The following is a 21952-nucleotide window of genomic DNA, read 5'->3' as shown; positions in this document are numbered from 1 at the left end:
CTTTGTATAATTGAAAATGTGAATAACCTAAATGTTTGATAAGAAACTTTTTCACAGCAGATTACGTGGGATTGTATATATAGTTGCATTAGGTTAGGTAATTTCTATCTTGAACCGAGTTACATATCGATACCTTTGTGGCTTTGTCTTGTTGTTTTTAAATATATTTGTTTAAGGTTCTAATGATAAAACCCACAACTGTACTACGGAAATCGATAGAGAATTTAAAAGTCTGTCGATCGACACTAAAAACTCGATTTTGACAATTACGCCACTCACGATGCCACATATATCTATGCGCTTCATGTCCATCGATTAGTTTTTAACGGTGAAATACGCGTTTGCGGGAGACGGTCGATGCAACTTATCTCTGTAGTATACTTTTATATATTTTATACCATTTTACAGTGCTATATCCAGGGGGAGGGGAACATTGGTAAGTTACCCACCCAAAATTGTTTTCATGAATAATTGTGTCATAAAGTAACAGATGATAAGTATTCTGGTTCTACAAATAATATAGAAAAAATTAAGGCTATGGCACTTCATTACTTACCTTACTACCCTACGTCACTTGTAGTAAGTGTATCGTCGTTGATTTAGGTAAACGGTTTTTAACTGTATATAGATAAATATCTATATATTAACACGTTCGCTGAGATTATTTGTATTCTATTAGGTAATTTAATTTCGGCCACCGATGGGTTTCAATCTTTTTCTTCGTCGGCATTGTTCATTACTGTATATGTGTGAGCAATTCGTATCATACATGTTCTATTATTAAGCTTACAATAACGCTTAAAAATACTTAGTTTTGACCAAGGGTTTAGGGTGGATCTTTGAAATCTTTTCTGGCTTCATTGAAGTTAGAGCAGTAGATGATGATACGATTGATAGAGTAGTTTGTGGAATCTGTTATTATAATTTATTTATATACTTGATAAGTGATAACAGTTAATTCTAGTATATAAAGACAAGACCTCATAATTTTGTTTCACAACTTCTGAAATTAAATTCATGAAGTTGATTACTTCTTGAAGACTAAAGTTGTCTGATTGTAGCATCATTGTTTAATATATTTTTTTTAAAGTATAGGACTCGTGATAATTGATAAGGTTGTATAGGTAGTACCTATTTATTTTAAGGAATGCTAAGACTTGGTATAGGAAGCGCGTATGAACGGTGGCGCGAGAAAAAATTTCAATTTTAGCTGTAATCCAAGTTTAAAAATTATATTGCTTACAAAGTGACACAAAAATTGATAGTGATGAAAAGTAATTTGGATACATTTTTTGAAAAAAATTCATTCTTACAGTTAGAATATAATATTATTAATAATATTTAACTAAATAATTATATAATACTATTTGTTATCAAACTATTTCAATAAATAATAATTGTCAAAAATTGTCTAACAATCTTTTGTTAGATACGACCTTTTGTCAATTTTCGAGGTACCATGTAATGATGGGTTTGTGAGGCGCAGTGGCGGCTATCCAACAGTCTATACGCTTTCAAATTTGAAAGTGGGTAGGTCGGAATAATGTATTACAATATTACAGTTAAATACATAGATATATTGTAACATTCATACATTATATCGATGCTTCTTGTAATTACTTGCTGCAGAGACATGGCCGTTAAGAGAAAATGACGAAAGAAAACTCTTAGTTGTGGAAAGAAAAACACTACGGAAGATTTATGAACATTTAAAAGACACACTTAGAGTGTATGAGTAGGGGGTACGAAAGAATGATGAATTAGAAACACTCTTTCATAAACCGAATACTCTTGAAACGATAAGGAACAAAGGATTGCAGTGCACTGAGCTGGCGTAAAGTCAAAAACCACTCATACGTATTATAATATTATAGTGCTTGAAGAAAATCCTACAGGAAAAAAGACCGACTGGAAGACTATGCTTGCTCAGCTGGATAGCAGACGAAATTTCAGCTACTCAGAGTATCCGGTAATTAGAGGTTTCACTGTATCATGTATAATATGACGAGTGAACAAAAAGTTAGATATTGTCAATCCGTCACAACCCGTGGTAATGTGTAAACTACATTATTATTTTTGTTTTTATACTGTACCTAGGTAGGTATAAATGTATCACATGGGTAGTCACTTAAAACAACTGTGGGGATGGGTGTATCTTTTTAAAGTAAGTTGTCTTGATTTTATCAATTTTAAGACGTAGCCGCCACTGCACGTGATTCGCGTGTTATTTTTTTCTGGTAAATTATGAGCAAAAATACATGATCGACACTATAAGGCGCCCACAAAATTGATAGGTAGAGAAGCAATACCTCGTGAGTGAAAAAGCCAATTTTTCAGGTGACACATCGATGTGAATAGGGCAAAAATAAGTAGAATATCATTATGATAGTACGCAAGTAAAAATTAACACTAGACTATAATATAGTCTAGTGTTATTAATGTTATTATTATTACTTTTTTTATCACATATTATGTGATACGTAATACATCTGTCAAACGTGTTACGTGGTTGTTAAACCGATAGTAAAACGGAGTTTTTCTTCTAAGCTTATACATTTTCTCTTAAGAATTAATGATATTGGAGCAATATAATTGTCAGTAAAATATTCCAATTTTTTTTTTAATGTTAATTAAGTAGGTAAGTATCTCAAAATTGCATTTTTTGACTTTCCAGGTACTGCTTCATTGTCGATGATTATTATAATTTATAAAACATATAATATAGGTACATTTTCTCGATTGAAAGTGCTCGTGTATTATAACATAATATAACAATAATATAGGTACCTACTATAGGTATTTCGTTTGTAATATATAAACATATATTATATAATGCGCGGAATGATGTGTATAATAATAATAATAATGGTGATAGTAATAATAGTAATAATAATGGTTATAATATTTAATAATTTGACGAATAAATTACTATTGGATTATTATTATAAAATATAATCATCAAGGCTCATGTGTTCATACATTTTCTTTTTTTCCCCTACATATAGGAAAAAATACTTAGTGAGGTGCATATCCTTTACACAACAACGCAACAGTGTAATAAAAGTACATATTTTAATAGCGTATATACTTTTTGCATTTTTGGTAATTTGAGTACAGTGGATTTTTTTCAGGAGTTATTAGCGCATAATATTATTTCGAATACATTTAATTTAGATATTCGTTTAGGTTTATTTTTATTCTAGTACGACTACTGTACATGATTTTTATCAGTTTACGGAAAGACAATAACGTTATAGATTAAAATCACGGGAAATAAAATAAGAATTTTCAAAACGAATGGATATCACCTGGTTATTTCTAAATTTGCTTAAGGTTTTTTTATCACTCATATTAATTCAAGTGCATATAGTTTTTTATTTTTAGTGTATATAAATGCATATATTTCGGAACTTTTTAGTGAAGCTTAATGTATCACTTATGCGCTTGTTTTTTTGTGCATGAACTTTTACGAGCCTTGGATTAACAATAATACCATTACGTAAACTACCAATCGGCTGCCTCGCGATTCAGACGACTTTAGTGGTACCGGCCACGTCCAGTTTCTTCTTCATGGCCTCCAATTCCTTGATGTCGGACTTAGTGGACTCACACTTGTACACGACCAGGTTCCGATAGAAGTGGAACACGAAGAACACGAATATTACCAGCACCGGTATGACAATTATGGTGGCGGCCATGGCGGCCCGGAACGAGTGGTCCCAGAACTTGACCCAGCACAGTATGGCCACCTCGACCAGGAACAGGAACAGTCCGAGCACGGTGGAGAACGCCCAGGCCAGCTCGACAAAGCCGCGCATGCGCTCGTGTGGTGACTCCTGAATCATCTTGGTGCTCTGCAACTTGCTGATGGCGTCCACGTTGGGCAACAGGTACGTGCTGATCATCAACGCGAAAATGTGCACGGCCACCAGCACGGTGGTGCATACAGCAAACATGATGAATAGCCATTCCGGAACCATGGTCGGTTCGTTGATCTGCAGCTCCACCATCGCCACCTGCAGCGCACAACAAAAGAATATTATAAGTAGGTGCATTATAAAATATTATGTGCTCGATTGAGAAAAATTAAGTAGAGGATCCAAGAGCAAAATTATTTGACGCAGACCTTTGAGAAAGGGGGAGGGTCACCATACAGACATTTCTAAATTTGTTAAAATACTGTACATTTCCATAGCGAGTATACAATATATGAATTAAAAATTTAGTAAATATGATTCATGTTGATATATGTGGTTTTATGTTCCTCGAAATGAATGTACAGTTCACATATTTAGTCGTCATTTAAAAAATCAAAAATTCAAATTCAACGATCATTGATAACTAAAACTATGATGCCATATAAGCAATCTAAATATTATAATCTTGCGTTTGGAGAAGATGAGAGAGAGATTTGGACGTAGATCAAGTTGGTCACTACTAATCTAGAATCAAAAAAATGCATTCGGCATCATTTTTTTGTAAAAATGCCGTCTTTGGGTTGCCTGCAAAAGCGACAATGCGGGTTTTAAATCTTTTTTTTAGTCAGTATTTTAAAAATGTTTAAATACATTTTTGCTGTTATCTTATAATAATTAACCAAGTTCCAAAAGATAATATTTATTACAATAATATAAAATATATTATACTACATTATTGTTCTATAAAGAATTAATAATAATAGTAATAATAATAATAATAATAATAATAATAATACGATTCTAATGTCACCATATTTGATTTGTTCCCATCAAAATGTCAAAAATAAAAGAAAGTTTGGAAGAAATGAATTGAAAAAAATTAAACAACAAATAAACATATCTTTATTTATATTTACATAATATTAGGCAAGTACATTCTGCAGTGTTATTATTACTGCTACTGCTGTGAACTCTAAACTAGCAATTCTGAAACTTTCTTATCCGTGGAAGGTGGAACCTTTTTTTATGTGCACTTTTATCATGTGACCCCAACTTTTTTTTAGCCTTTTAGCATTTTTGATTTATTTTTCAACAATAAGTTATTACAGCTCGCCAATTAGAACCACTACTTAGTTTCAATATTTTATGAAAGTATTGTTTTTAATAAAAGTTATAATAATAATATAATATAATTTTAAATTTTAAATTTAGAAAAAAGCACAAGTTTTGCGGAACTCTGGAGTGACCTCCGTGGAACCACAGGGTTCCGCAGAACACAGTTTAAGATACGCTGCTCTAGACCATTATAACAGCTGACTATATAGGCCCGGCAATGATTTAAAAATAGCAGGTACTTTTGTATTTTTTCCAACCATCAATATTCTCGCCCCCAAAGTTTTACGCTTAAATTTTGAATTTATTTAGATTTTAATATATGTAATTTTTAAACACGCGTGTAAAGAACATTTATATTATTTTCCATGGCGTTTAAATGTTTAAGGACTGCTTATAATATTATATTATAGGTACTCAATGTTCATATGTGGAGCAATAAAAACTTTTGTTTTACAAAGAAAACATTATCCTATTATTTACTGCGAACCACTGCACGCTGGTGGTTTTTTTTTCAACATTTTAATGTACAAAATCGAAATTATAACGATGAGTAGTTTCTGAACTTTTTACTTTTATTTCTAGACTAGAACTATAACACGATAAATAAGTAATAATGATTATAAGTTGCCATACTAATAAATTATTTATCATTGATCAGATTAGAGCTCGTCTGCAATTTTTGCATAAGTCAAAATCTATTTTTATAAATATTATTATTAACTGGTTTATGTTTGATATTTTTTGAGCCAACATTATTTTTTTATTAGACGCTATATAGTATAATATTATTATCTTAAGTACGTACATACAATTTATAACAACTCGATGCATTTTTAAAAAAAATGATGTATCAAAATTGAAATCATTGGTTCAAATGTTGGTGTCGATTAATAATGATAAACAAAAAATTATCTGTTTAACAGTGTACTGTAAATACCTCACAAATTACAGAGAGCTGATGATTTAAAATTCAAATAAAGTACAAACCAAAACCTTTTGAATTTTAAATTATTCATAACCTATTTAATATTTTCTCTTTATCAACGGTTTAACACGTGTGCTCGAAAAGCACACGAGCAGACACGCAAAGGTAAACATAATATTGAAAATATTAAAACCGAACTACGGTCAAAACGATGAACTGCGTCCGATTGTCAGAGAAAAATGATTGTTTCACTCCATTATTATCACAAATATAAATATGTCATTTAAAATGTGTTGTTTTTAAATTATTATTCAACCCACATTTATCCGAAAACACATCGTGCACCTACGCACATACCTAAACGGGTTGTTTGTGTATTTGTTTTAAACCAATAATTATTTTGTTTATTCGATTCGAGTTTATATAATATTATCATAGCAGCTTCAGTATAGTGTTCGTGGGTTGAAAACATATTATATTGAGCGTTTGTTCATAAAGTGAAAATAAAACGAAACGAAACTTCACATTCATGACCAAATGAGAATTTTGTAAAACAATAGGTTTAATATACGAATAAGGGTGTGTTCCACATTTACTCGAACTCGAGTATCATTAAATAAGTCGCAAGTGAACTCGAGCAGTGCGTGTTGGTTGGCATACGTATCAGGCAATACGTCCACTTCCAGGAATACATTACAGATATATAACTACACATTTACAATAATATATACGTACATAATTTTCTAATTTAGATAGTACTTGAAAAACAAAATGCAATTTAATAGAAAATTAAAAAGAGTACAGTATGCTAAATATTCCCGTTTTAAAGTTCGTTGTTATTATTTTTTTTTCTCGGTATTAATACAATATACTACTGACATATGGATGTGACCCATTTAATGGTATGTACCTACACATATTTCCAATGCCAATTTTAGTTGTTTTTGAATAAAACAATGTTTTTTTATATAGTTTTAAGTGTTTGTACATACTTAATTATTTTCAACAAAATCTAATTTTAATAAAAAAAACTCGAGTCAACTCGAAATTTAAAACCTTGTTAACAATTAAATATGTTTAAAAAAATATAAAAATCAGTTTAGGCAATTAAATTAATAAAATACCGAGAGATCCATTTAATATTTTAATGGAAGATGCTCATTATTTGAAAAAAAAACGTCAAATTTTTTTTAAATATTTTTTTTACATAATTTCAAATTATTAAGCAACAAAATTCTTAAAAAAAAAATTTGTTTGATATTTTCTATTTTATCGTTATCATAAATATACATTTATAGTTTAGTTAGTTATCATTAAAATTGTTTTATTTTTAAGAATATATTTCATTACATAAAAATCGAATTTTGGACGAGTAAAGTTAAAATGAGTATTTAAAGCATGTTATTTTGTAACGAGTTATAATTTAACAACACGTTAAATGGATCACTCCGTATACCTATATGGCTATATACTCTGTCTGTACTAGCTGTATATATTAGGCATATACGTATAATATTTTTGGGTGGACATGGATACTGTTTAATCATTTGCTAATTATTATAGAATATAAATACAACTAGCGGAGTATATGATATAGTCTAAGTTTGTTAGATTCATAAATGATTCCAACTATACAATCTTATATTGAATTTAAATTTTTGATGCCATTTTCCAGGCAGTGTTGCATTGCGATTTCAAATAAATTAAGTTTGTGTTAAATTTGACTTATTTATTGTGCTTTTCATAAATATTGTAATGCGGATGAAAAATAGTATAAATAATGTATGCATTCGCGTCATGCACAAATAAAACAATGCTAAATTTATTCATATTTAATCGATGATCTATGATATGTAAAATTAGTTGCCTATACGTGTGAGCACCAATGATATTTTGTGTTTATATGTCTTTTATAAGTCTTAAAAAAGTATTACATTCAAAATTTAAACAAGTCAACAACGCCAATAAACAATATTATAAACCATGGTTACCATCGCAAATCCGGATAAGAGTTCAGATGTGGTAGCTGTAGCTTTCAGTTTTGCTCTGCTCATGTGCAGCCTCCTCCACGTTAGACCGTCACTGTCTTCGTATGGCTCCCCGTTCGAATTTTTTGGCCCTCCATTATTGCCCTGCGAAAATGTAACAAATACATTAAGTGAGATGACGATGCTATGATTAAATAGGTTATTTGAAAAGTACAATTTATATTGTTTGAAACTGAAAAAAAAATGTATCACTAAATGCGAATGCAGTAGCATAGTAAAATCACAGAGTTCCCGAGTATTGCTTATAGATGTCGACAATGATGAGTTTTTTTTTAAATATTATGGTATAATTATGATATTATTTTTGTGTGAAATTTATTTTGTAATCCTACAGCTCGGAATAAATCAATTAGGTATTTTATTTGGGCAGTAAAAATAAAATAATATCCTTACATACATGCGGGAATTCTACAAGCATGGTCACCCCTTTTTTAATATTCAATAATTCAGTTATTCATTATCATATTTGTGAAATTTTAAGTATACTTATGAACCATATTTTAAAATTCTTGAGATTCATTTGTACTACTCAAGGAGAGTCCTATAGAGATACAAACTAAGGTTTTTTAAATGAGAATCTCTCATTTCTCCTGTCAATTATTTACCGGATAATTTTTCTTAAAATGTTGACTTATTAGAATCAAAATTTGAACGAGTAGTTTTTGAGTTTAATAACTTAGAGTGATTCAAACATTTTAGTAATTATTATTAATCCATCATGTTTCGTAAAAATGGCTTCAGTATAACAAATACTAGCTAGATCTAAAAATAAGTAAATAATTAAATACTATATTTATTTTATTTTATTTTTTTTTTTTTTTTTTGATTTAAGCTTCGGCAACTGAGGCCATTAGCTGTAGGTTGTGTAGTATTGTAGAGTTTTGGGACTGTAGGGGGGGGAACACGTGTGTGTTTTTGTTTTTGGCAGAATTTCTATTGGGCACCCGTAGGTTTCTGCCATGCCCGGTTGGGGGATGGCGGCACTTGTTCTCCGGTCACCGCGACTTGTCCAGAGAAAAATGCCGCCCGGTGGCCGAGGATCGAACCGCGATCGGCTGCGTCGCAGCGGACGCGTCAGACCACTCGGTCACCTCGTCCCCATTTTATATTTTTGTAAAATCATTTTTAAGACTATTATCCTTAGTATAAACATTTTAACTAATGAGAAAATACTCGTTTGAATTTTGAATTACGTTTAAGGACATTAATATTTTATACTAATTTATTTGTAATAAAATAAGGGGCTCTCTTTTGAAATACAAAACTTTGTAACGGCACTGGGCACTTTTTTTAAGGAATACAAAAAAATATGAAGAATTGGAAATAATGGTCTGAGAATATTTAAAATTCCTAAAATCATAATTTGAATAAATAAACCAACTTTTCTCGCATACATTTTATTGTGTGTTCAATCGATGCTGTATTGGTGGTATGTAAAAAGGACAACCTCTATATTTTTTAGTGAGCAATCGTTTTTTATGTGAAAAGGTAAAACAAAATAGTACAATCGTGCTGTACCTACTTTCATTGTTACGTGGGCAAGGATTTTTTAAAAAAAATTTTTCTTTTGTATAAATTATAATTCAAATAACCATCAGTAATTTGTTTATAACATACAATTATAATTAAAAAAATATATAATTTTAAAATGTATTCAAAAAAAAATTCTCAATGTATCAATGTGAATACCTTATTATATAAATTCTTACCCTATTGTGTTTGAACGAATTTTGTTGCCACATATTGTTGTTGTTTTCTATCATCATTTTGCAATTGTTGACCACATGCTGACAACAGCACGTGTTTTGAGTGGCCAACGAAAATTGCGAACCACCTAATGGGCTGCAAGTGCCTGTCGGATAAAAAAAAATGTAATCAATCGATTTTAAATGGACGAGCGTACTTGACTGCTGGGTTGTTATTTCACATTAATAAATAATAATATCGTCATAGTGTACTAATAATATGATTCTTTTTTATACGGAAAAGTTCATTATTTATTTAATTCTAGAAAAGTAATTTGTTCTTTAAAGCTCTTCGTCGAACTCGGCGTTGGTATGAAAGTAAGCGAGTTTTTAATTTACACTCAATCGAAACCACACGTGGCAGTCCGTAGTATAAAAAGTGACAATAATAATATAGTGCTCACAACCAACCATGATATAATAAACTTTGTTCTGTGACTGATTTATTTTTAACTGACGACAAGAGTGTCATAGAAATGCGCTTGAAATAAAATTGCATGTGATTTGAAATACACCATTAAACATACCAATAATAATTGTAGTTATCCAAGTAAAACTCCTATGGTCTGTAATTGATTAAATTTACAATTGGAAAAAAAAATTATCACCATCGATTATCGAAATTCAATTCAAGAGTATTATACTGCATTTTTATTACTGACATAATATTTTGCTCGACTTTGGCACGTTATAATATTATAATCATATACTAAAGGTTACGTCTGCTATTTTGAATTTCAATATATTTATAATTTTCGTGTATAGGACAGCCAATATATTATTATAATAGTAATATGGTTATTCTATATTTAAGTTTAATTCAAGTACCAAACCCCCGAAGTATGTTGTCTCCGTTTTACAAATATACGACATTGATAATTTGTGTTCAGAAGTTCAATTTTGTGTGGTATTTAACCTTTAATAATAAATTGAATTTACCTTCTATTAAACTATGAGGTAAGAACATGTCTATATTTTCACATGGGTTTTTTAAGATATTTTAATTTTGAAGCAAGTTATAAGTATTTAAAATATTACAGTTTAAAAATGTCTATAACTCGTTTAATAATTAATATATTGAGTATACAATTCATGTGAAAACATTAATAATGTTCTTACCTTTAAGTTTGATAATAGATCAGTTCATTCTTCTATTAAAGATTACTACACTACATCGGAACTTTAGAACACACATTTCTTATGTTTTACGTTCATAGGGCGGAACAATATAATATGTGGGTGTGCGCTTAGCAGTGGCGTCTTCTTTGTTTTATTATTTTGACCCACGCGCAACATTGACAGAACGCATTCACTCAAAACAATTTTATGTTTAGAGTAAATCACCTATCACAAAAATTAAAGAGAATAATATTTTAGAAATATAATATATAATATTTATTTTTATTTTTCAAGTCGAATATGAAGTCAATTGTTAAATAATAATAAAATATTAAAACGATATGTCAAACCATAAAAAATATTACATCCCATAATTTTTCCAACAGGTGACTTAACTGCAAGATAAATCGAAAATCATAGAAAACGATTTTATATGAATGCTGTTTATCTAAATTGCACGTTGACTTGAGATGGAAATTAAATATTGCGCTGACGTAATCTAAATTAAGCATAACGATTTAACCTTAAATATTAATTTAGAATTCGAAAAATCGATTTCAGTTTTATTCAAAAAAATAATGCCTGCCTAAAGGTATAATAAATAATAACTAAGTTCTCAAATAATTACTTTCTTAATACGGTATAAAAATTAAATAGTTTGAACATTACTTGATATATTATGAAATTTAAATAGCTAATAAATTATGAAAATTAAACATTGTACACCGCAGACATAACAAAATTTAAGTAGCCTACCGAATTCGAATCAATAATGTTAACGGACGTCAAAGTATTTATATAGTTTTGTTGTTTGGAAAAATGTAAATAACACTTCAAATATATTCCTTCTCAGTACTCTATATTATACTAAGAATAATAACCATGCATAGTTTACAAACATACACGATTACACTTTTAAATGCTTGTATCAGGTATAGGTCATTACTCATTATAATGTTATAAGCTAAATACAGTACAAATAAAAACTCTCTGATACGGATTTTTAAAAACTCATTTAAAGTCTCTCACCTGTCCACAACGAAGGAGATCCTTTTGGGTAGCTGCTAATGGTCGGCGACCTCTCTCTTCCGAGACTGTGGTCACTTCCCGAAGACGAATACAACACCACGCCCGGTTGGTTTTGAGGTCGATGTTTGGACGTCTGACCGGGAATCTCCTGAACAATAAAAATAAAATGAGCACGATAAAATGGCACAGATTTCAGGATGTTCGAACTATAGTATATAATAACGGACGACGTGATATTTACCAAAGTCAAAGACCCGGGCATGTTTTCGGTTTATTCGTTAATTAAAATGTATGTATGAGGAACGATTGTCGATTATTATCTCTTTGCGTCACATCGTTGTGATATGAAATAGCGACTATAACTCTCAGCGACGGTAAGACGAGAGACGTGTATGTACGTGTTATAATAGTCTTTCGCAAAGAAAATGAACTTCTCACGGTCCGACTCGCGTGCAGCTGCAGCAGCTCATAAACCGTAGTTCTCGGGTTCAGCGATGGGTACCTACTGTCCACTTAGGTCACACGTACCGTGATAATAATATAATACAGGACCAATACTTCCTGAATCGTAAAACTCTCGGAAACGTTTCGTATAGAATATAGGCGTAAGATGTCCCTATGTGTACCTACCTACATAATATTTTTTATAATAATTAATACTAAATACGTGTATAATAAATGTGACCGTGAGCTATGCGACGAAATGAGACTTTGACGGAAATTTGAATATCATCGCGACTAGTTCTCCTCGGCTCAACGGTCATCGCCGACGAAAATTGGATTCCATCCATTGAATAATTATGTTTTTCTCAACAATCAGTATACAACTATACAAGTGGTATTCGAAAATAACATACATAATATTAAATAATAAATATAGTAACGATATTATTATAAAATAAAAGTTTCTTATACCCATATAATATTTTCATAATATCTTTTTATAATATAATATCTCGATGGTGTTGTTATTACTTATTAACATTATATTATAAGCATACGCTCACCGATCATCGTGATAATATTTATATTATTATATTGTAACCGATGGAAGAAGAGGAAGAGAAGGACGACCTGCTATTGAACTGCCAAACTGAAATTAAATCTGTTGGATATTTAATTCAATTTTTATTGACCTAACCTGTGCCGGGATCAAAGACAAAGATATTTTACGATGTCGTCTCAAAACATATAACACTGTTGAAGCGGTAATCCTTTTGCTCCACTCCCTCTACTCCCTCCACTCCACCTGATAACCACTTTGCCGACGTCCACGCTATTCTTAACACAAAAACGTTACGACATCCGTACAGTCTAAACATATTTTAATGTGTTTTTATAACATTTCACAATAAAATATAACTACTATATTATAGGTAGGGACACACGACGGACTATACAATGTAATATATTATTATTATTTTAAGTACGATTTCCGGTGTATACATTATATTATAATCATCATCCATCGATATCGATTCCAGCGTTATTAATAACGATGGGAGACATGAAAACAGTAAAGTACATGTAACTTATTATGTATAGTATAATGAACCACTTATAGGTACTTTCTATTAACGATTCGATAAAATAGAGAAACAGCGTAGCCTGCAATAGCAAATGAGAAACTTTTTTTCAGAGTTATATAGAGTTATTGTTGTTTACCACAGACGGCTTGCAAAAAGTTAGTTCAAAATCCAATCACTAAAAAAACAAACTTTAAATGAGAGAACATAGTCTGTGTCAACACTGCAGTGATGCTCGTCGATATGTAATATCGTAACAGGTATGTATACGTCATATTTTATTGAATTGTGAATATCGTTTGAATGTAATTTGCTTTTATTTCTCTGCGAGAGTCACAAAACATAATATTAAATTAAAAAACAATATTTCTTAAATAATTTTGTTTTGTTTTATGAAGTATGTATAAAAAAAAATGTAGGTCATTTATAGGTATTACTTACTATTTATCACTCATGGTTATATAAAAAATACATAAATTGATTTATAATAATTGGTTATGAATGATTTTTATCAATTTATTAACCGAATACATTATTTTTTGAGTCGTAAGACGTAAATAACTCATTGTGAATAAGGATAAAGAAAAAAAACAATTATTAAAATTTTTTTATTTGTCAGAAACAACTCATTGAATCTTTATTCTTTATATTTTGTTCTGTATTAATTATATAGTTTGTTTATTATTATTAATAATAAATAATTGTCACTATATGTTAAAGCAATGGATGGGGTCGGTTCTATGTTGTTGTTTCCGGGTATAACGTGGGAAATCCACAAGGAATGTTTTAGCTTGGGGAAATCATGTGTTCGGCGAGACGGAAAATTATAATAACCGATAAAAGATATTCATTATTGTCAATTAGAAGAAAATAAAAAGTGGAGTTTTACAATGTAAGTACTTATGTCATATTTTTGTCAACACTTAAACACATTATTATTCAAACATAATTAGAAAATAGCAACACCTAAAAACAATAAAAACTAGAAATCACTAAATAAAGTAATAAACGATAAAAGATTTTTATTCACAGCAAACATTTTATGTCCGTTAAGTATAAGTTTATACGATTTAATGATTATATAATAAAATAATGGAAAGAAAACGAAATAATCGGATTCAAACCTATAAACAAATTATTATTTAAATTTTTCACTCTTCAAATAATAAGCAGCATTATAATACAAATGTTTAAGTATTTTTTAGTATTTTTTTTTTATGTTTAACCATTTACGCTGTACACAGAATATTATTCAATAAAAGTTCGCCGAATAAAAATATTCGTTGAATAATGAACGTTGCAGCTCACCCAATTATTGTAAAATATTAACAAACAACTTCACGGTTGATATTAAAAGTTGTCGTACATTTATTATTTATTCAAGGAATAACGACTCAAGGTTGATTATTTACAAATAATTAAGTATCTAAAAGGTGGTCACCCATCCGGGAGCTAGCAACGCCGGCACACTCTGAGCATTTTCGCAGATTGAGCTTACAACCGCAGCTCACCAAGACAGTATAAGGTATTGTATTATTATGTATTATATGGAGATATAATTATCATATATATATACATCACTGAATCGTATTTAACACGAACAATAACTGCAAGCTGTAAGTCACACTTAATCATACAGTGTGATTTGGCGAGCATGCTCATAGCGGTTTTTTTCAAAATTAATATGCATTTGTATTCTAATTCGGATTTCTGGAATTACTAAGTATGCTTCTAAGGGTCAACATTTTTTTTGAACGCTTAGATTTGTTTAACACTTAAGAAGTGCATACCAAGTGGCTGCTCCGATACAAGCTTCTTTTTGAATGAAAACCCGCTGTGTATGCCATTCACCCATAAGTAAACTGTGGTGCATATGTTTTTATTCGAGCATTTTGATTAATTAAAGAAAAAGCAAGAACAACATTGGAATGTAAGCCTCGAGGAAGAAGACCTAGAAGATGACACAGGAAAAGATAGATTGATGTGGTAGAAGAAGATCTAAAAACCCCACGAGTTGACAACTGGAGGGAGGCAGTTTAAAACATACGTATAGCTAGACAGGCAACTCTCTGAGAGTAGGCCAATCATGTCAGTGAAATAAGAAGATGATTATTAGTATCAATTAATATAGCAGCTGAGAAGACAAGACATTAATTTTTTTCATGGTGCATTAAATGCGAGTTTCTTTAATTTTCATTTTATTTCGAAACATCTTATTTTTTTAGTTTAGTTTACTTTAGTATACCACAAATGGCATAAATAATGTGGGTGCTAATTTAAAAATTAAGGGTTATAATTGCCCCCCCCCCCCCCCTATGACCTCACAAACTTGTCCTTTTTTGTAACGATACGAATTTCTGTTTTTCAAACTGTGATTTAATTATTTTCATATGCGTTTGTGGGTGTCAAACCAATTCAAAATCCTTCTATAAAATGTTATACCTATACTAATAGATATTTCAACGATTTTTAAACAAAAAAAGTCTCAAAAAGTGTCATTTAACTTCATACACATTATTTTGTAATAACAAACGACTGTACGAATATTCGATAGCCAAACAAATTAATAAATTGCGAAAAATACACTGACTGGTAAAAGTCAAAAAGGTTATATTAGGCAGGTTTTACTATTTTTAAGGAAAGAAAATCAAAATTATTATCATACCTATATTCTCAGTTTTGGCATCGAAGCTCCGGTTTTTATGAAAGGTCAAGGAATAAATATGTTATATTTTTATTCTATATTAATATTTTACATGAATAGTCTTAGCACTTGAATACTATTTAGTATTCATTCAAAACAACTGCCTTTAATAATATTATTATTGTTGAATATATAAATAGAGCATTAAAAATATCAAATAAGACAGTGTTCCAAATTAGGAGTACCTAATAAATGTTTTTAAGCGTAACTTTTTGCGTATACTCGTTCAGTAAATATCTAAAAGAAATCAAAGAAAAATTAATAACAATAATATTAATGTTTAAACGTTTCAATCGTTTCATCTGAATCTAAACTAAAAGTATTCTTTTTAGCCCTTGTACCCAAAAGTGCAAGGATTATACCCAGAAAAAGCCAGTTTAGTACCAACTTTTTGATACTACTGTTGATAAAATTAATTGTCATTCTGAAAAATTTAAAATAAGATTGTTTGATTCCTTATAACAGTGAGATGAGGGACACTAGCGCTCGTGTTTTTGAAAGCTTAAACTAACTATAAGAAGTTGAACGATAAAGTAATTTTCTGTACGCCCCTCCCCCCCTCTCTCTCTTTGGCCGCCGATTTCGGAAGTCACGTGGCGATATCCCAACAGTTAACACGGTCTAGGAACTATATAATGTATATATATATGCATACACCCGTCGCTTAACGAACACGACTGCTCTTCGGTCTTTCGGCAGGAAATTGCCACCGCGGTAACCGTTTAAGGGACTTTTCAACGTTCGTTTGTTGGTTTAAAACAAATTCACTTTTGCAAGGCGGCCAAATGGGCAGTACTTCCGGAACGCGTGTCCTTCAATACACTGCAGTACATTATATTATACAGATCGGCCTGAAATTATGTTTATACGTGCCTATTACACATATAGACCGCAGGAATGAAAAAAGCACGTGTGCGGGGTAGTGGGATGGGAGGGTTGTAAGACCGTTTGTTGTTTTAAAAAGTGATAGACCATGATTGTAGGAAGTAGGTATACCTACTGTTCAAGTCTTAAAGACTAACTAATGTGTTCAATCACTTGAGAATTTTTTATATAAATGAACTAACCTATAGAGAGGTGTGTATATATAGACACATAAACTATTTGAAAATTCCTTTATTCGTCTCCCAAATCTCACGCATCACCTCATATCTAGTATCTACCATTCTTATTTCTTTGATTGGTTAACCTACAGTAAAAAGACTACACAATAATAGTTCGAGAAGCTCGTTGTAGATTTTATTTTTAATACACTCGCGCGAGTAGTATAGAACAGCACCAATAGCTGTAACTTGTATAATGGTATATACAGTGGGTGATCTATTTAACGCAATACAGTAATTATTCCCAAAACTACTAATGTTCTAAGAAATATATATGTATTTTACATCATTTTAAGCTGTTAAAAACCAAATTTTTCTAAAAACATATTTTTGACTATTTTTACTATTTGTGTCGTTATTATTTTTTTTAGATTTTTGACTTTTCTTAATGACACCATGCATTTTTATATCCTTATTCTATATATATTGTGGAGTACTTCAGTACATAAACATTTAATTGTGGAGGAGTAGTTTATGATTTATAAGTAGGTATTTTAAGTTGAAGTGGTACCCATAAGAAGTAAATTATAATTAGAAAACTACTTGTTAAAATTTGATTTTGAATACTTCGAATAATATTCTGCTTCAGAATATGAAATTAAAAATTTCTTAAGTCACGTTTATAGTGTAGGTATATACAAGTATTATAGCCTTTATTGATATTATTCAAATAATAAAAAAAAGTAAGTACTCATTGTATGACTATTAATATTATATGTACATTATTTTCTCATAAATTATAATTAGGTAGGTACACAAATGTTATTTAGTATTTTCTGATGAGCATTTCGTGAAAAGTTATCCACGTGGTTATCTGGGTGTTGTAAATTAAAAAATATAAGTGTAAAATACTATGGTTTCTATTCCACGTGTTGGATACAATTTGTATCAATTACATGCAAATAAAAACGTCTACACGTTGTGATCGATGTTTATAAAATAGATATCCATTTCAAAAGTTCAATAACACTATGCATAGATACGCCGTAAACAGTGAAACCTCCATCAATGGACACCTCTTTTGTGCTAAATAGAATGTTCCATTGATAATCTCCAGCTTTCAAAACGATATATTTAATAAAGGATTGCACTTGAATAGACAAATTGAAGTTGGTACGAATCAACAATTCGTAGATTACTAAATTTATTTTTAAATATTTTTTTCACAAAATATGTTTAATCCCACCAACGGTTATCAACAACAACCAAACTCATCCAAAACCCTGGCTAACATGTCTGGTGTATTAGTGCAACTATAAGCCGATGACCCTTTAGACTCTTTCTCTCTTGACAGTTTCTCATTAACTTCAAGAGTTGTTGACAGAGGTGAAAAAACTAGAGACTCATCTGGTGCGTTTTACAACTGTGTCGCTTAAACACTGTAATTTCGGCGAGGGTACGTGGTGTATATATTTTGATGCATAACATTAAAATTGTATTTTAATATTTAATGATTATTTGAAACCAGGACGTTGTACAGGGAACACTTTATATGAATCATATCACCGTCATCACACATCACTTACCCGACCAAAGGCCCGTTGCACCTGCATCGTTCTGGGACTGTCCTGGAGGTTGTGCAGCCCGAGCATTTGGCTGTTCTTGGCCAGCGCGTCGATGGCCGATTGCTGTTGCCGGATCCTCTTGGCGGTTGACCGAAACGAGTTGCGCAACTTGCTCTTAAACCCTGCTCCGACGCCGCCTCCACCACCTCCATTGGCACCGCCTACACTCCCTCCACCAAAGACCCGGTGTACACCCCTATCAGATGCCGTCGATGCCGTCGCGCTGTTCGACCTGCCGTGCTGTTGACGCTGCTGTAGCGCCGTCTGCTCCTTCGCGGACCTCGCGGCGGCGGTCATCGTAGTTTCCTGCAAACGACGAGGCCGAGAATCTATTTGCGGCATGCTCGCGTGCCTCGCGTTCCCAGTGAACTTTTCTGGTGGCGATCGACGATTGTTCGACGGATCGACCAAAGCCGTGGTGACCGTCGTGGTAGCGGGCATGGTGTCAACCGCGGTGGTGACTTCCGCTGGAGCGGTGACCGCCGGTGTGGACATTTCCGGCTGGAACTGCAGCTGCTGCGGCCAAGATCAGTCGTCGTTGGCGTCGTCGTCCTCGCCGGAAGCGTCCTTCGCACACGAATTCGGATATACACTGTAAGCAGCTTTACCCCGCCGGCAATTGCGCTTCAAATAATAATGTTATCCACGGTCAGTGCAAGCGATCATCTATCAACAAATAACATTAAATTGATATTAATAAAATATATATTTTGCATTTTACTTAAACCGGGATAAAGGTTTTTAAATTATTTTTATAGGGCAAATCGTACCACTCCTCCACGGTCAACTGCCATATTTAACCACACGATTTTTTTATCGTACCTGCAATACCATTCACAATGTCAGCACTGTATACAACATACTTTTGTAAGACATTAACTAACACAGCGTTATAAATATGAATAAGTAACTGACAAAATTATCGATTATTAGTGATAGTTTACATTGTCATATGAAAATAAAGAAGATATCGATCAATAATAATTGTCGTCACCTAACCAATTGTAAATATAAAATATATGTTGTCAGTCAATCAAACAATCAACTTGATTATCAATTGTCAAAAAAAATATTGTTTTTCTACTAGAAATGTTTTAGTAATAGTCAAAATGTAAAACATAATTTGATTCCGGAATAACCAGCAGTTCCAGCCAAACCGGGGCGTTTGAAACCCTATTCTAGATTATCAATTAGTCAACACTCATTAGTTATATTTCGAGTGGCACTATAATGTACCTACACATTTTCGAATTTTTTCAATGATGAGTATATTGACAACATTGTACACGCGTTGTATAATCAAAAAAGATGCTTCGATCTTTAACTTCTAGGGAGGTTTAGTTGGTTAATTGGTATAGTATTATGAAGTCAAAAATGAAAAATGAAAATCCTCAGTACTTAAATAAAATTATTAAAACAAAACAAAAAATGGGGAGCATACGGGAATTGTCCTAAAATATCAGTTTTCGGCAATATCGATTTTATTTTTTTTTTGTTATTCTAAATATAGACTTGAAATGATTACCAAATATTCATACTAGAATTTACTATACATGATATAATTTCCAAAAAATGTTTTATAAGAGATAAAAGTTAAAGTTTTGATAATATCACGAGGTACGTTTGACACCTACCGTGAGGTTAATAACTTGTCTACATTTTACTCTAATATTATGACTATATACATAAGTACATAATGTATGTCTCATTAGGTTAGGTTTGTAAAAAAAATACAGTGAAATCAGACTTAAAAAACTCCTGTATATATAACGGGCACCTCCCTCAACAGACCAAATGATTAAGTCCCGGAAAAAAAGATAAGTAGGTACTCCGAAGTAGTACTTCGACACGTCTATAGCGGACCCTTTTTATTTTGGATACGGATAGTAATATTAATATTACCTAATATTATTCTCGGCAATAACAGAAAAATTCTTAGTACAATCTTAAAAAAAATTGCACACGTTTGTACATACGCGATTACATGTCAAGGCACAGATTATGACCGAGTACACAGGTACCTCCTATATTGGCAATGATGATGACGATAACATTAATTGAGTATATTAATTATAGCTATCACTTTATGTATGACGTGTGTTTAATTATGTGTATAATGCATGTAGTGCGTGTAGTGTGCACCTATATATTATGATGTGTGAATATTTACTACCGTAAAAATGTAAAATTTAATATTTTCATTAAGTAGACACGTATGTGTGAGTTTTACTAAAAAAAATACTAAAGCCTGCAGTGTCGGACATTTCTGATGGTGCCCCGTGACTGTCTGTTGTATATTATATGCGGGTTTTACTGAGTGAATGAAAACAATTCGTCGACGTGCAGTATACTGCTCGACGTCTCGGCTCGTATATGTTATATTATTATTGTGGTGCAGACGCGATAGATAGGGAGATAGACATACAGACAGACAGAGATAGAACGATAAAACAGAATCACAACAAAGGGAAAATAAACGTCACCAGACGGAGATCGATATTTGCAATTGGGTTGCGACCAGAACGAGTATACGGTGCGCGTATATATATTTTATATTATATAATAATATAATAATAGTCGTGTGCCGTGAGACAATCGCCTCGTGCGGCGCCGTTATAATACGTACGAACTTTGCGTTGTATAATATAAATATAATATACTTGGCGACAGTACATCAGCTATATAGCTGTAAATGCCGGACAAGCAAGACGATCATATCGGTCCCTGTCGTATAATTATAGTCGTGATCATTTTTGAAAAATATTTTGTATCGAAATCTAAACAATTGTAAATTCTGTAGAGTTATTAAAGTTTGGCTGCCGAATGATAAATATTTTTTTTTTTTTTATTGAACTTAAGCTTCGGCAACTGAGGCCATTAGCTGTAGTAGGATTTGTATTGTAGTTTGTATTGTATATTTTTTGGAACGGTAGGGGGGAACACGTGTGTGTTTGTTTTTTGGCAGAATTTCGAATGGGGCACCCGTAGGTTTCTGCCATGCCCCGGGGGTGGGGGATGGCAGAACTTGTTCTCCGGTCACCGCGACTTGTCCGGAGAAAAATGCCGCCCGGTAGCCGAGGATCGAACCGCGACCGGCTGCGTCGCAGCGGACGCGTCAGACCACTCGGTCACCTCATCCCCCTATGATAAATATT

The 21952-nt window shown here is 31.8% G+C and overlaps 1 protein-coding gene across 5 annotated transcripts in view; it reads right to left on the bottom strand.

Moving 5' to 3' along the window:
- Positions 1 to 2782: 2782 nt before the first annotated feature.
- LOC111036997 (calcium release-activated calcium channel protein 1-like) overlaps positions 2783 to 21952 on the bottom strand; it is a 65217-nt gene continuing 46047 nt past the window's right edge. For 4 of the 5 annotated variants that reach the window (XM_022319340.1, XM_022319339.1, XM_022319341.1 and 1 more), the window contains 5 exons: positions 18759 to 19463; positions 11900 to 12047; positions 9716 to 9858; positions 7950 to 8090; positions 2783 to 4016 (listed from right to left, as the gene is read on the bottom strand). In XM_022319340.1, the coding sequence (XP_022175032.1) occupies positions 3528 to 4016; positions 7950 to 8090; positions 9716 to 9858; positions 11900 to 12047; positions 18759 to 19292 (1455 nt within the window). In that variant the 5' untranslated portion in view covers positions 19293 to 19463 and the 3' untranslated portion in view covers positions 2783 to 3527. Of the gene's footprint in view, positions 4017 to 7949; positions 8091 to 9715; positions 9859 to 11899; positions 12048 to 12140; positions 12453 to 18758; positions 19464 to 21952 lie in introns of those variants that run through there. The other variant, XM_022319343.1, reaches the window with a different exon arrangement.

Source organism: Myzus persicae, unplaced genomic scaffold (assembly GCF_001856785.1).
Source record: "Myzus persicae strain clone G006 unplaced genomic scaffold, MPER_G0061.0, whole genome shotgun sequence".
NCBI lineage: Eukaryota > Metazoa > Arthropoda > Insecta > Hemiptera > Aphididae > Myzus > Myzus persicae.
The sequence above is the reverse complement of the archived record's forward strand: the minus strand, read 5'-3'. Positions and strand labels throughout refer to the sequence as shown.